Here is a 14760-nt window from a genome sequence, read left to right as displayed (position 1 = left end):
GGGGGCATTGCTAGAAAAATAATTAAAATTATTTTATTTCAGGTAAGGAAAAGTATCTTGTAGCCTTTCCATGTCCGCAACAATATCATCGATCTTTATTCGCGAACCGCAGATGCAACTCTCAGTTTGGTGCAATCTCTAACAAGTTAGTCGTGTTGCATTGCGCAATGTCATTTTCATAGGTGTTCTTTCGCGAATTTTTATGTTAGTCATAACCTCGTTTTCGCCGTAATGACAAATACATCTTTATTATAACGTATCTTTATTGTATGCGATTCATCAGCAACAAAACGCTTCAAAACAGACAGTTTTGAAAAAAACATGGTGAACAAATATTGCTCTGGAAACAAACACAGGTATGGTTGAGTGGTGCGAGAGTCGCCTCCATCATTTCAGTTTGCTGGCCGTGCGCTTCGACGTCTTGGACGGCCCCTCTCCACTCTGAAGAACTCTTTTCCTTTTGTTCTTTTCTGTGCGCGCAAGATGACTCTCCTCCAGAACTGCCCGTTCTGGTGTGCTGGTCATTACTCTGGACTGTCCCTTTTTACGGCCAGCTTTTCGCTCGCTGACCTGGAGCCGCGGGAGGGGTCGGATGCTCTCCGGGCTTCTCAGACTGGCTTCAGCGGGTCCGTCAGGCTCTGGCGCAGGCACAGGCACAGCCACAGCCGCAGCGGGCGGCTCGGGCTCTGCCACGGCGGGCTGGCCCGCTGACGGGACCAACACCGGCACAGAGACCGCCGCTGGCGCGAAGTCCGCCTCGTCGAAGACGTCCCTGTTTAAAGGCGACACACCAGATGCTGCGAACCCGTTCAGGATGTTCTTCCTGGTGAAGCTGCAGTCGTAGGCGCGCCGGAAGATGTCCGCCATCTGGTACAGGTCGATGCGCCGTCCGGGATTCGTCATCTGGTGGTCATGCAGAGCTCGTTTGTAGGCGGACTTCATCGGCCCGTACACTGCGACATCCAGCGGCTGGAGCCGGTGCGAGCAGTGCGGTGGGAACGTCAGCAGGTGGATCCCGTTCGCTTGGCAGAATCGCACGGCCTCCAGGGAGACGTGGCTCGCGTGATTGTCCAGCAAGAGGAGGATGGGGTTGTCCTGCCTCGCTTTCGTGTGGCGGACGACGTGTGGGAGGACATCAGTAGCGAAGATCTCGGCAGTCATCCAACCGGTCGCCGAGTTCAGCGTCAGAGTCCCCGGTGGAGCACCCCGGCCCAGTCGATCGACGGGCACACGCAGGCGCGGGAACAGCAGGACCGGCGGGATGGTGTTCCCGTCGTTGGCGATGCAGCCGACCGCAGTCACCAGCGTTCCGCGCTCCGCGGCAGTGATCTGCCCAATCTGTTTTCGGCCGGTCGGCGCGAGAACCTTGGGGCAGACGGCGACGTTCGTGATGCCAGTTTCATCCAGGCTCACGATCCGGCCGGGGCCGAAGCTGAACTTCTCCAGCAGGGTGACGAGGTTGGTGAAAAACTGGTCCACCGCCTTGGCATTGAAGCCGTTGGCCCGTGCCATCGAGGTAGCCTCCGGGCTGCGTAGTGACAGCTTGTTACGCCTCTGGAAGCCAGTCAGCCAGTCAGTGCCAGCTAGCCCACTAGCTGCCCAGCCTCGCGGAATGCTGACACCGTTCACCTGAGCGAAGTCTGCCGCCAGCTTCCTGACTTCAGTGCGACTGAGACCGTAGAAACGGTCGGTGCACGCGACGATATAATCAGTCAGCTCAGCCTCCTGCGCCGCAGTGAACACTCTCCTTCTGCCCGGCCCTCTGGTGGTCCCGCTGTTCTTCTGACGACGCAGTGACCGCACGGGGATGCCCGTTTCGGCAGAGACGTCCTTCATCAAGGCGCCATGCCGCACCCGATCCACCGCGTTCATCAGCTGGAAGCGACTGTACACGGTCCGAGTTCCGCGCCGGGTGTAGGTGCGCATCTTTGCCTGCGGGAGAAATATAGCACGCATGTAATTATAACGCAACCAGTAGTGCCCGCGGAGCGTAGAACAGTGAAAACGTGAAATGTTTAATTGCAACAACCACATTACATCTGCAACTTTTTAATAAATGCAAAAATATCCTATTCACAATATTTACCAGTCTCTGTCCTAGGCAAACAACAATAATTCAGGTATTTTAGGAGGCTGGACCGAAGATGGACATTGGGCAAGAATGGTAGTTAAATGACATGTTGGCTAGGAGGTAAGAGCATGGTTGATACATTTATTCTATCAGGATCAATGTCTATTAAAATTTATACTAAAAAGAACACCTAACTACAAGGAGATATTAAAACCGCATACCGAGACTGACCTGAACTCTGCACCGAACGAGACAGAAAGCGCCTCGGCCCCCGCTGACCGCTCACTTCAGACTGGGGATTGCCTTCTCTGTCTTGAGCTGACCTCGCCTTAAGGTCATGTGACCAGGAGCCGGCAGCCAATCAGCGGAGATTCCGGGAGCGTATACCAGCTCCTTGAAGGCAGACTGTGCCGCAATGCCACCGCCGGCGGCTGTGAGCCCAACCAGCTCGGCACCACGCACTTAGCAAATCGGCCGTCCCAGCATAGCGACCCTGAGCGCACCGGCCAAGTTGCCCCGCTAGCCCCGGCCAAATTACCCCACATTACCATTCTGAAAACTTTTGTCTATAAAGTCGTCACGGTTATACGGAAGCATACGAAATTTCTCTTGAATCTGCTGAACACCCCCAAGAATTGGGCTACAATATCGGAATTCGCTTACAGCCCAAATATTACCTGTTATACGATTTTTCAAACGGAAGTAAAAGTTACCGTTTTCTGATGAAATTCACGTTATATGGATTTTCAATGAAATTACAAAGGGGAAAGTTTTGATATTTTTTCGACGGGTTAGTTCTACTAATGACGGATGAATAGAGACTAGAAATATTTCATTCACTTTTGTCAGATGACGTACAAGTGGGGGCGGCCAATTTACACCACCGGCCAAATTACCCCACTCTCCCCTACATTTATAGAAAGAACACCTTCCTAATTTTTTGCACACTTCTTAACAATGAGCTAAATATTTTTTTTAAAGAAATAAAAATTCAAAAAAATTTGGTCCCAAAGCCCAAAAAATACAAATGAAAGAAAACTCGATATGTCATATATCAAAAATAGCGTATTTTTCGAAATTTCAAAAATGCATATTAATATGTGTTTCATTGCAAGTTCAATGTTACCTAACATTTGGCATTTGAATAATCCGTCTTAGAGTTACAGCCCGCCAAACTTAGCGCTGCAAAGCAAGATCCAAAAAATGTTATACGCCATAACTCAAAAAATACTTATCTGATAAGCCTGAAATTGTTACAGGTAGATTCAGAGCCCCTGATTACCCCTGAGACCAATTTTCGTCAAATTCCGAGAGATGAGGGTGTCAAATTGGAAAAAAGTGGTACGATCTATCGTGGAATGCCCCAGCTGGCCTTCGGACACCTGCGTTATCGTTTGACAGATGTACCGCCCCCGTCAAACTCCCCACCTGACTGTGTCCTCAGCGTGGGTCGGCCAGACGGACAAGCCGCCTTGCGCCTTGAATCGAGAATCGCGAACTCCGAAGAGCTCGAGTCCCCTTATCACTGTGTTAGTGATGAGACAATGAAAGCAGTGGTCTTTCACATTCGACTTGCGTCTCCCACTTAGACTACACCTGCCGTGTCTCCTCACAGAGTCAGATTAGAGTCAAGCTCAACAGGGTCTTCTTTCCCCGCTGACGATTCCAAGCCCGTTCCCTTGGCTGTGGTTTCGCTAGATAGTAGATAGGGACAGTGGGAATCTCGTTGATCCATTCATGCGCGTCACTAATTAGATGACGAGGCATTTGGCTATTTAGAGTATATTTATCAGAATTTTCAAACGGGTGCTGACATGCATACGGCGCCGCCATTAACATTAGACACAGGACACTTGCCGCCGCAGGCGCTATCACATATTTGCCCCTTTCTTTAGAGTCGCGGGGCTCTACGACTTCGGGCAGAGAGCGCGGGGGGCGCCTCGGGCTTCCGCCGTCATCTTGTTGTCGGCGGCGCCCCCCGCGCCCGCCAACGCGCAACACCTCTGCCGGTCGTCACGATCCAATCCATGTCGCGCCTTGAGAGGTCCTTGATACGGCTTGTGGTGTCCATAGGTCCAGTCGGTGATTGGTCTCTTCGCCTACCCGATCCCTTGTCGGGTCATTGGCGGTCTACAAGTCCTCCTTCCCTCAACATCGCTTGCAGTCGCAGTGGAGTTACGGAAGATCTTGTAGACTTGGTGAGTGCCCTCAAGCGTCCGAATGGGCAGGAGCTCGAGATGGCGGGGGCCAAGGCCAAGATCCGACAGGGTCTCGGCCGAGGCCTTGGAGAAGCCAGTTGAGCGTCACTGAACCAAAACGGACACTTTCGGGCGCGACGTCCAGAAAGTGGCCGGCGTACTCTCGGATGACGGGCGTGTCGTAGTACGCCCGCTTCCGCTGGTCTGCGGCATCGAGGTCGCCGTTGTCAGCCACAATCTGGGCGTCGAGGACTGCCACTTGTCCTCGGATCTTGACCAGGAGGTCTGGTTTTCTAAGTCCCGCGGGGGTGTTGATCGTCGGCTCCTTGATTAGCGCCGACGCCCCGCGGTCCTTGAGGAACTTGGCCGCCAGGTCCAGAACCCGATTGTGCCTGGCGGTGTAAGAGAGTCATAGTTACTCCCGCCGTTTACCCGCGCTTGGATGAATCTCTTCACTTTGACATTCAGAGCACTGGGCAGAAATCACATCGCCTCAACACGGACCTTGGCCATCACAATGCCATGATTTAATAAGTCAATCGGATTCCCCTGGTCCGTGCCAGTTCTGAGTTCCCTCTCATAGTTCGTTTTTTTTTTAGCAGTTTGAATACAGCACGAGAATTGCTGGCTGAATTACTGAGAAAACTGGTTGGTGCACATTGACTACGTTTCCATGGGCAAAGGGATTCGTATCCGGATCAGTGAAGCCGCTACTGATCCGGATGACTGGGGCCGTTTCCATGGGTAAAGCCGGTAGGGGAGAGTGGGGCACATTCGTGCATGGGGCACATTCGTTTTTAGCAGTTTATGGGAAGACGAGTGACTGCACGAGCTAAAGGTAAATTATGAAAATACGTCTATCATTGCCGCCCTTCGTTCACTGTAAAAGACAACACTGTACCTGCTGTCATGCTTGATAAAAACGCAAATTTGTCATATTCGTGCGCTTTCCAAACTTTTCTCATATCATCCATTTTCGTCATCCTGACTCGGAAATGTGGTTTAACTTTTCAAAATTGGGTGCGAAGAAGCTCACTTTATTCCCGGAACTGCTTCAAACTTGTTTGTTGAAAAACTGTCATTTTTTTCAATAAGAAATTTTGAAATATATTACAAATAACGTCGTGGGGCAGGTTCGTGTACGCACTGCCTAGGGCACATTCCTCCATATTTTTTCCGTTTTTGCGATTTATGACTTTATCTGTAGTAGTGACGCTCGCCTGACTACGTCTGGGCTGCTTGCGACGTCGTGACAAGTAATTCACGTTACCTTGGAGAGGTCACGGAGGCAGGTCGATGGCCGGCAGTTGGCACATTCTTGTTGGCCAGCCCATTCTTTCTACATATGTTGTGCAATGCATTCTTGTCGAAAGGAATCAAGTGAAAGGACCCCCTGCCAATTTCTTTTGGTAAATTTCTGGCAATGCCCGGTAATTCCTCGAACTTTGCAGGGTGCACGGAAGTGCCCCACCCCTTGCACGAATGTGCCCCATACCTGGGGCAGTTTCGTGCAAACGTTCAGAGTTATTAAAAGTCATTTTTTTTATAATGGAAGCGATAACTTTAGAGGATAACTTTTAAAGAGGAAAAATATCTGCAATAGTTCCTTTCCATACTGCAATCAACAATTTTGCCATTGCACTAACCAAAGTAATCTTGGCACTAACCGACGAACAGATATATGGATTTATCCATTTTTTGCACGAATGTGCCCCACTCTCCCCTACTGATCAGGATCAGTGAAATAAGAGCTCAGCCTCTACTGATCGGCTTAGGAGAGACGAGTATGGCGCACTTTGGCAATTAATAAAAAGTCCAGTTAACATTGTTGCCTGGTCTTGTGCAGAAAATCGACAAGGATCTTCCGTCCTGAAAATAAGCTTTCCTTTATCATTCATACCCATAGCAAACTCGGCTATTGGGAAAATCTTGTCTAAAAAAACTGTCTTAAAAATCTGGAAAAACTGTCTATATTAACTCATTTTTCAGTTCGATTCATGTTTACAAAATAATAAATTTAAATAATGATTTCCCATTGAACATCAACAAATAGATGTAGAATATTGGCACAATAAATCGTAGCAAGATAACTGACTGGTAGATGTGTTGAGCAGCGGAATGCCCGACACCGTGCAGGAGGAATGCACAAACAAATATCTGCCAATGGTTTAAATCTGTATAATATAGCCTAAATTTTGAAACATATCATTCTAATAACAGTATAATTTGAATAAAATAATTTTGATGTGATATATGCATCTAGGCCCATTAAGGCAATTAAAATGAAAATAAGAAAAATAAAAAGTCCAACATTAATCCCTATCGTAACGGCTCAGCTTCTTTCGAAGCTGGATTAGAATCCGGATAAGCGGTAAGGGATTACGGGTGTTTCCATGGGCAGCCTAAGCCGTTACGAGTCATTGATCCGGATCAGTGATGCCCATGGAAACGGTCATTGATTTCACAGACGATCAAATTCATAAAAAATTATTTCTACCTGACATGTATTTTCCCAGACTTGCAGCACGTATTTGCCTATGCTTACAAAACCACAGGGATAGACGACTTACCAGGAATGATAAATGAACTTATCAGTAAATTTCAGGGCGTCTAACATAATGGCATATTATCGGCGTTTAAAAGTTATTTGGCAATTATTATTCATTACTCCAATACAGTGTGCACCAACCAGTTTTCTCAGCAATTCAGCTAGCAATTCTCGTGCTGTGTTCAAAGAGACGATTACAGTGAGGGTCGAACTTTAAAAAAGGAGCTATAATTGCCGAGCGACGCGGTGGTTCCCGTCGACTGTGCGCGCTACCGGCGCGAACCGGCGACGGCCAACCAGGCCGACAAGCCAAAGTGATCAATGTTGCTTGCAATGCAGCTTTTGAGCCACACCCGTTCCTCGTTCAAGAGGTTCCATTGGCCAGCTCTACTCTACTGAACCATTTGAAACCATTTCCGTCCATTTTCTGTGCATTGCCTGCCACACTGCGCATTGTGATTGCTTACTCTATTGGCCTCTTCTGGCCATCCGACATCTGCGATTTCGGCTGAGTTGGTATCTGATTTGCTATGTTCTTCTTTCTTTTTTCGGATTCTATGCCGAATTTATGGTGACAAACGAACTTCTTTGGCCTTTTTTAAATAGATTGTTGTGTTGCCTCTTGTCTTTTGTATGTATGTATGTAAGTGTTTTTTTCTCGCCTGATATATGTGCTGACAGCTCTTGTTGATAAAGTGGTCGTCACCGCCCCGGCGACGGCCAGCTGATCAGTCTCAGCGAGCTCCAGCGTCCTTTTCTTGTCGGTCCTCCAGTGACCAAGCCAATGGTGGTTGAAACCGCTTTCACCCCCGCGGCGGTCAACATGCTTTTGCTGGAGCTTTTCTTCTTTTTGCCGTCTTTTTTCTTATCTTTTTGGAACAAACAATATCTCGTCGTATTTTGTTATTTAAGCCAATGGTGTGAAGGTTACCCAGTTTACCCAGTGTCTTCCGCTACCGTTGCCGATATCACCGTTAATCCAAGATCATCGCACGCTACGGCTGCCCCCGACGCATCCCCTCCGAAAACGCCGCCAACTTTTCTGGCTCATTGCTTGCGGAGGTGTATCTTTTTACACTTAACACGAGTACAGGGTGTTTCACTAAAAATGTCAAAAAGTAGAAGGCCAAAGTGCACACAACAAAAATGTATTGTCATAACAATTGGACATCATTGTACTCACAGTCGTGGGACATTTACATATATGCGGTGGCATACGGTGGTCCATCACCCCTACTCCACGTGGCCGCCCCTTCTTTCGACGCACACTTTTGCGCGGTCACGGAGATGTCTCACCGCCCGTTTCGCGTCTTCGGCATCCAGACCGTCTGCAAAGTCTTGGACCGCCTGCTTTAACTCTTGCAGCGATGTGATCTTGTTCTTACTGAGCTCTGCAAGAGCGACCGACCAAAACCAATAGTCGAGAGGTGACAGGTCGGGACTTCGTGCTGGCCAGGGGCGGTTTGTGAGGCGGCTGATGACTCGGTTCGGGAACTTTTCGCTTAGCCAGTTCCTGGTGGCCACGGTCGTGTGAACACTTGCTCCATCCTGTTGAAACCAGTAGCCCCTTCTTGTGGCCTGATGCCGAACAGCGGTCCACATCACGTTCTCCAGCATGTTGAGGTAGGTCTTGCCGTTGACGGAGGTGTTGGAGTCAAACCAATGCAGCAGCACCCGTCCATCAATGACCGCGGCCCAGCACATCACCTTGAGCCCTCCTTGCTCGTTGCATTCCACTGCAACATCAGGATTCGATGGCGCCCAATAACGCTCATTCTGTTTGTTCGGTTTCTGTCGAAGAACAAACCACTTTTCATCACTCCAGATGACGCGTTCTTCAAACTCCGGAGGCTGCTGAAGAAGCCACTGACAGAACGCGGCCCGATCCGCCTTGTGCGCGTCGGAGAGAGGGACCACAGTGCGCGACCTGTAAGGAAACCATCCCAGCTTTTTTCTCAAGATGCGCCATATTGTTGTTTTTGAGAGCTGTAAGGCCTTAGCTATCTCTGAAGTCGAGATTTGTATCTTATTGTCTTGATAGGGTTTCAAGAAATCTCTTACTTTTCCGACCAGTTCCGCTGAAATCGGAGGTCGGCCCCGTTTCTTGAGACTCGTGGGAGTGTCTGAATGAACATTCTGGAACGTCTGGATGACCCGTTTAAAACTGTTGAAACTTGGAATGGAGCGAGGTGAGAGATTATAATGTTTCCTGTAAAGTCTGCGTACCGCCTGGATCTTTCCGGTCGCGCCAAATTTGAGAATGATCCAACCCTCCTGTTGTGGTGTGAAGGGGCTTCTTTTGCTCTTCATGAATAAAAATGATGGGTGTCTTTCGTCCCTTCTCCTACGCAGCCAGAGTGTCAAGTGCAACTAATCTGTGTCAAAATACAAATGTCCAAGCATTTGGAACCAAAGCACGTGCAAAAAAATGTGCTTTGCATTTTTTTAGCACCTTTTATAATGAAGTACTTTTTGACATTTTTAGTGAAACACCCTGTATAAGCCGCGTTGCTGCCGTCCCCGTCTTCCACTGGCCTGCCCAGCGGTGGGTGGCGGCCCTCGTTGCTGCCATTCTCCGTCTTCCACTGGCCTGCCCAGCGGTGGGTGGCGGCCCTCGTTGGTGAAGTGGGTGTCGCCGGCCCAGGGGCGGCGACACCTGGGCGACACCCCAGTGTCACCGTCACCCCAGCGTCCGGCCCAGGGGCGGGCGGCAGCTCTCGATGTTCCAGGTAGTGCCGCTGCCGCCCCCGGAGCCGGGACGCCGCCCACTGTTGTGGATCTTTCTCTCGTTGGCCCAGGGGCAGGCGGGAGCTCGTGTAGTTTGATGTGCCGTCACCGCCCCCTGTGGCCGGGACGCCGCCCACTGTCGTTGTGGCAGCTCTTGTTGCTGGAAAGCATGCCGCCGCTGCCCTCGACCCGGTCTGGCGTCTTTTTTTCATTTATTTTCGATAGCACATTATACTGTCATTTGCACACATTTTGCATACCCACCACACACACACCATTTTCTACCTGCCCCGCCCCGTATTACACATGCCCGTCCTCGCTTGGGCCATGCCCAAGGCCGCCGGTCGGCCGAACTTTTACATATATGGCCGGCTTTCGGTTAGCCGTGTTGGGTTGGGGACGGGCAGATTCATCATCAGGCTATGTATATCATTATCCCCGCACCTAAATATATTTTACCACTTTTCGTGAACACCTTTAATGGTGTCGTTGACTAGGGCTGCATTTTTCTACCCTCAAGTGATGGACAACCACATTCGAGCCTCTTCTTAGGATGGCTGTAGTTTGAGTCGTTTGAGCGACCCACACGCAGTCTCGTGCAGTATCAGGCCTCTTGAGCCGATGACAAACGCGTCAACCGAGACCTCTGTGACCTCGGGCCGATTTCTGGCCGGGTCACTGTTCAACTGTTCGCGCAGGGCCTCTCTAATCACTGAGTACTTTCGGATCTTATCCCGGTACCGCGCCATGAGGCGATCGGCCCGGTTGTCATAGCATACAGTGACGTCCACAACAGTGGCCTTTGTGCCGCTGACCACCACCAGGTCTGGGCGGTATTCTTCTCCGTGACACGGCACCCTGTGCTCGCTCAGGATGGTAGATCTCGGATCCATGTTTTGAGCTCGGTCACGGATCAGTCCACTCACCCAGTTGTGGCGCCGAATTTGTGCCTCCCTTGTCGTAGGGCATTCGGTTAGCGAGAGCAGCTGCGTCTCGGCTGGGCCTCGACACCGCCGGCAAACGTCAACAACTAGGGCGATTTTTGAAGGATGTGGCTCATTTCTGAGGGTAGAGTTTAGAGATATGATGAATAAAAGGGGGGCTGAGGACCGAGTCTTGCGCTAGACCTGAAGTGGGAATCGTGGTGTTGGATGAGGAATCGAAGTATTTTACTTGGAAGGATCTTTTTGTAACGTAGTGATTTGGTAGTGTAGGAGGTCTCCAGAAACTTCTTTTCTGTGGTAATTGAGTAGAAAGGTGGTGTTTAGCGTATCGTAGCCCGTAAGCGTTCTTTAGGTGGATACGAAGTGCTGCTGCTCTGTGGTTTGAGTGTAGGCTGTTTTTGATGTCTGATGTAATGGCTACAATGTTATCAGATGTATTTTTTTGCCGCGATAAAAGCCACTTTGTTCCCGTATAATTGTAGCCCGTCACTGCACTGCCGCACTCTCACATTCGGAGTCACTCACTGCATTGTATTGGCCGTCACTCCAGCATCAAGGCCAGCACCATTCTGCCGGCCATCGCACACAGCCGCTATTTGAGTTCGGAAGTGGCCAAAATGCGATAACTCGTTAACCAGTTGACATTTTGCCACTGAACTCTAATATATACTGGAAGGAGCATTGGTGACTTGTTTTTGTCTATCGATTTCCGCCATGTTGTGTATACCAGAAATATAAATTGCATGTACGGTAGCAGAGGTGCAGTTTAGTGAGAGGTACACTACTCAAAAGTGCTGCTGCTTCATGCTTGCAGTTTGATTGCAGTGATCAACTTTTCAAGACTTTGGTATACACAACATGGCGGAAATCGTTAGACATTCTGGCCCATGTACGGCCAAGGCGAGTGCCTCCCCCTGCATTTTGCCCAGAAATTTTTATAGTATGTGAAGTCAACCTTAAGGTCACATATGGGAACGTATGAGCATCCATGCTGATACATCATTGCCGTAAAAATATTTTTGCTTGTAATCCGCGGCTGACGGGTATTCCCATAACGTGGGTGACTCGGGAGGGGATTCTGCATAGCTTCCCTGCTGTCTCCGAAACTACTCGTTCAATACTAAAAGTTCAAACGGCTTCTGATAGGAATAGCTGACAAACGAAACCTAACTTTGTCACAAAAGGTCATGGAAAGGTCATGGGTCACAAAAGGTCGTGGAAAGGTCATGGAAGAAAATGTATACATTTTTAAGGTCATGCGACACATCAATTTAATGGTCCATTTCGGCAAAAGCATCTAAAAATGATGTCATCTGGGTCGTCCGATTCGAAACTATTTCCATTCGATAAATGAAGGTCAGGTCACGGCGAGGTCAAAAAGGTCAAATTTTGAAGTTGAACATTCTTAACAAAAAAGATGTGCATCGGATGCAATTTGAGCTCTGGAACCAGACTTGTGCCAAGGTCCCAAAAAGGTCCCAGATCCAGGGTTCGCAGAGTCCAAGGTCTGGGACCTTGATGGATCCTGGACCTTGCATTGTCATTTTTGTCGTGAGACCTTGGAAACCCAGGACCTTAAAACATCCATGTGCCGCGAGACCTTGGAATCCCAGGACCTCAACATTTGCATATGTCGCGAGACCTTGGAATCCCAGGACCTCAACATTTGCATATGTCGCGAGACCTTGGAATCCCAGGACCTCAACATTTGCATATGCCGCGAGACCTTGGAATCCCAGGACATCAACATTTTATGTGGCATCAATAGAAATAGAAACCCAGGAACCAGGAACCCTTATAGAAACCCAGGACCTCAACATTTTATATGCCGTGAAACCATGGAAACCCTGAAACCATGGAAACCCAGGGGGGTCAGGACCTCAAAATTTTGATATGCTGCAAGACCCTGCAGAATGCAGACCTTCAGTCCCAGTTTTATTATTTGTCATGGGATCGTAGGAGAAGGGTCTGGATCTACACCATCATTTTCTTCAGGGACCTCAAGAATGCACATGGCCAATAAGGACCCTGCACTAGGTTTTGTCTGTAAACACTTCAATAAATATCTATGGTTGAGCCGCTGAGCAACCAGCTGCAAGGGGCTAAGATAGATACATGAAGAGAAAATGAACCAGACTGTGTAGACATATACAGAGCCAAATCATTGTCATGGCTGTGAGGCAGAACTGGAACAAGAGACCTGGTAGCTTTTTACATTATCAATGTTATGGAATATGAAACTGTCAAACAGTGGACAGTGGCGGTTTGGAAAGTTCTTTTGTAATCTCAACTCACGTATTTTCTGGGCCTTGTTTTCTGGGTTGTGATATGCCGGGCTTGAAGTTCCTTGGAAGCTACCCTGACCCACTGACCAAGTAAGTGTCAAACTTATTTGATTTGCAAGTCATCAAATCACCATTGCGCAATGAGCGAGTATCCAATATAAGCAATGATTCCACCCATGACAGTTCAACTTTTCCGTTTAGCAGGTTTTCGTCGGACAATTTTTCGTATGCAGATTTTCGTCCGCAGACTTTCGTCTATGCATTTTTCGCCTGTGCATTTTTAAGTCCGCGCATTTTTTTCGTAAGGACATTTTCCGCCTCGTCCAGACGAAAAGAATGCCGGACAGTAAAATACTCCGACGAAAAATGCACCACTTACAGACGAATAAATGCAAGACGAAAAAGTCAGACGAAAATCTGCCGACGAAGAACCGTCTGACGAAAAAATTGTCGGATGGAATTTTGTTCAGAGCCTTCAAGCTAATGTGAATGAACAGTAAGTAATGTTTGCGCTCGCTGATACTCTAATTCTATTGGCTTAATCGATCAGTTTTTTTTTTCTGTGAGCACTCGCGCAAACAAGACTTAGAACATATTTGTTGAGTTTTTATCCAGGGCCCTGCTCAGTCGCTGTTTTTATATCAGCGTGCTGTCGGTTATTGCTGGCGCGGCTTGGCCTCATTGGTCTAACGAATAGACCACTTGAATTCGACCAATGAGGAGCCAAGAAGTTAGCAGCATGGTCGCAGCCTGCTGATAAATAAACGGCGTGCGAACAGAGCTCTAGGTATTATGTAACTGAATGTGCAGAAAATCGAAAGCGTATACCTATCCAATTCAATTTTTCCATTTTTATGAAGCCTGTAGGTTTTATTTCTGTTTTTTTTTTATCTTGCCTGAGAGAATACTTGGATTTCTGTCTTCAATAACTGTAAGGTGCTATCCTACATTCCTAATGATCAGGTAAGATTGATTTGAAAGGAACATGACAATACAAAATGCAAGGTACCTTTTACCTACCTATATTTTTATGAATTTGTCCGGCTAAAGAAGGAGAGATTTATATGATTCATCTTTAACCCGCGCCCTGCTGGGGGGGGGTGTTTGAACACCCCCCCCCCCTTGTGGTTTTTCGCGAATATCTCAAAAACGGCGGCGCGGAGCGCCGCCATTTTGGTACACCTTATCATACATCAATTCTACACATGTTGTGAAAATTTCAGACCAAGATCATTCAAGGTCAGGTCACCAGGTCACTTGAAGTGACCTCACCTCATAAAAAGTTTCAATGTCTGTCATAGCTACACCGAGTGACCGATCGCTTTGAAACTTTCAGCGATTGCTAAAAGCAATAGCATGTACAAAATGTATATCTCAGAATTTTGATATCGATGACCTAAGGTCAGGTCATTTTTGCGACCTCCCCATTATAAGTCAAAGGGAGAAAATTGAAATGCGCCTCTTTTGGATGAAAGACATTATAAACACTCCCAAACACCGAATTACAAGTGGTTTAGACACACTGAACATCAAAATGGTGTCCGTGACCCTTGTTTATGCCCTGAGGTCATCTTAGGTCACGAATGGTATCTAACAGTTTTTCGCAAATAACTTTTGATAGAGGCATGCTAGAGCGATGAAAACGCCTGAGATGTGTTCAGCTCGACGATACGGATCGACTGATATGCAACATGACCCTTTCCGGTCAGGTCATGACCTTGACCTGAGGTCAAATTTTCAAGTTGACCTTTCAAGGTCAAGTTATAGTTCCTTCGATGCGTCTTGACGAGAGGAACACGATGCCGGTAAAAGTAAGCTCGTACAGGGCTTGGGTCAAAAGTTATTGCAGAAAAACTGTTTCCGAAAAAATCGGCTATTTTTGCAGTTTTTGCCCCCTGCAGGCAAAACCGTTGACGTTAGGTCAAATCTGAGAGAATTACTCAGAAAGGGCGTTAATAGGGCTATCGAATGCGCTTTTCCGCGGCGC

General features: G+C 48.2%; 1 protein-coding gene across 1 annotated transcript; it reads right to left on the bottom strand.

Moving 5' to 3' along the window:
- Window positions 1-251: 251 nt before the first annotated feature.
- On the bottom strand, window positions 252-1523 carry LOC122385686 (MFS-type transporter clz9-like). Its single transcript, XM_043374133.1, has one exon. It carries the CDS (start codon window positions 1510-1512, stop codon window positions 388-390), a length of 1125 nt encoding a protein of 374 aa, XP_043230068.1. The 5' UTR covers window positions 1513-1523; the 3' UTR covers window positions 252-387.
- Between the last annotated feature and the right edge of the window lie 13237 nt (window positions 1524-14760).

This window comes from Amphibalanus amphitrite, unplaced genomic scaffold (genome assembly GCF_019059575.1).
Source record: "Amphibalanus amphitrite isolate SeventyFive unplaced genomic scaffold, NRLGWU_Aamphi_draft 000227F_arrow, whole genome shotgun sequence".
Classification (NCBI taxonomy): Eukaryota; Metazoa; Arthropoda; class Thecostraca; order Balanomorpha; family Balanidae; genus Amphibalanus; species Amphibalanus amphitrite.
The sequence above is the reverse complement of the archived record's forward strand: the minus strand, read 5'-3'. Positions and strand labels throughout refer to the sequence as shown.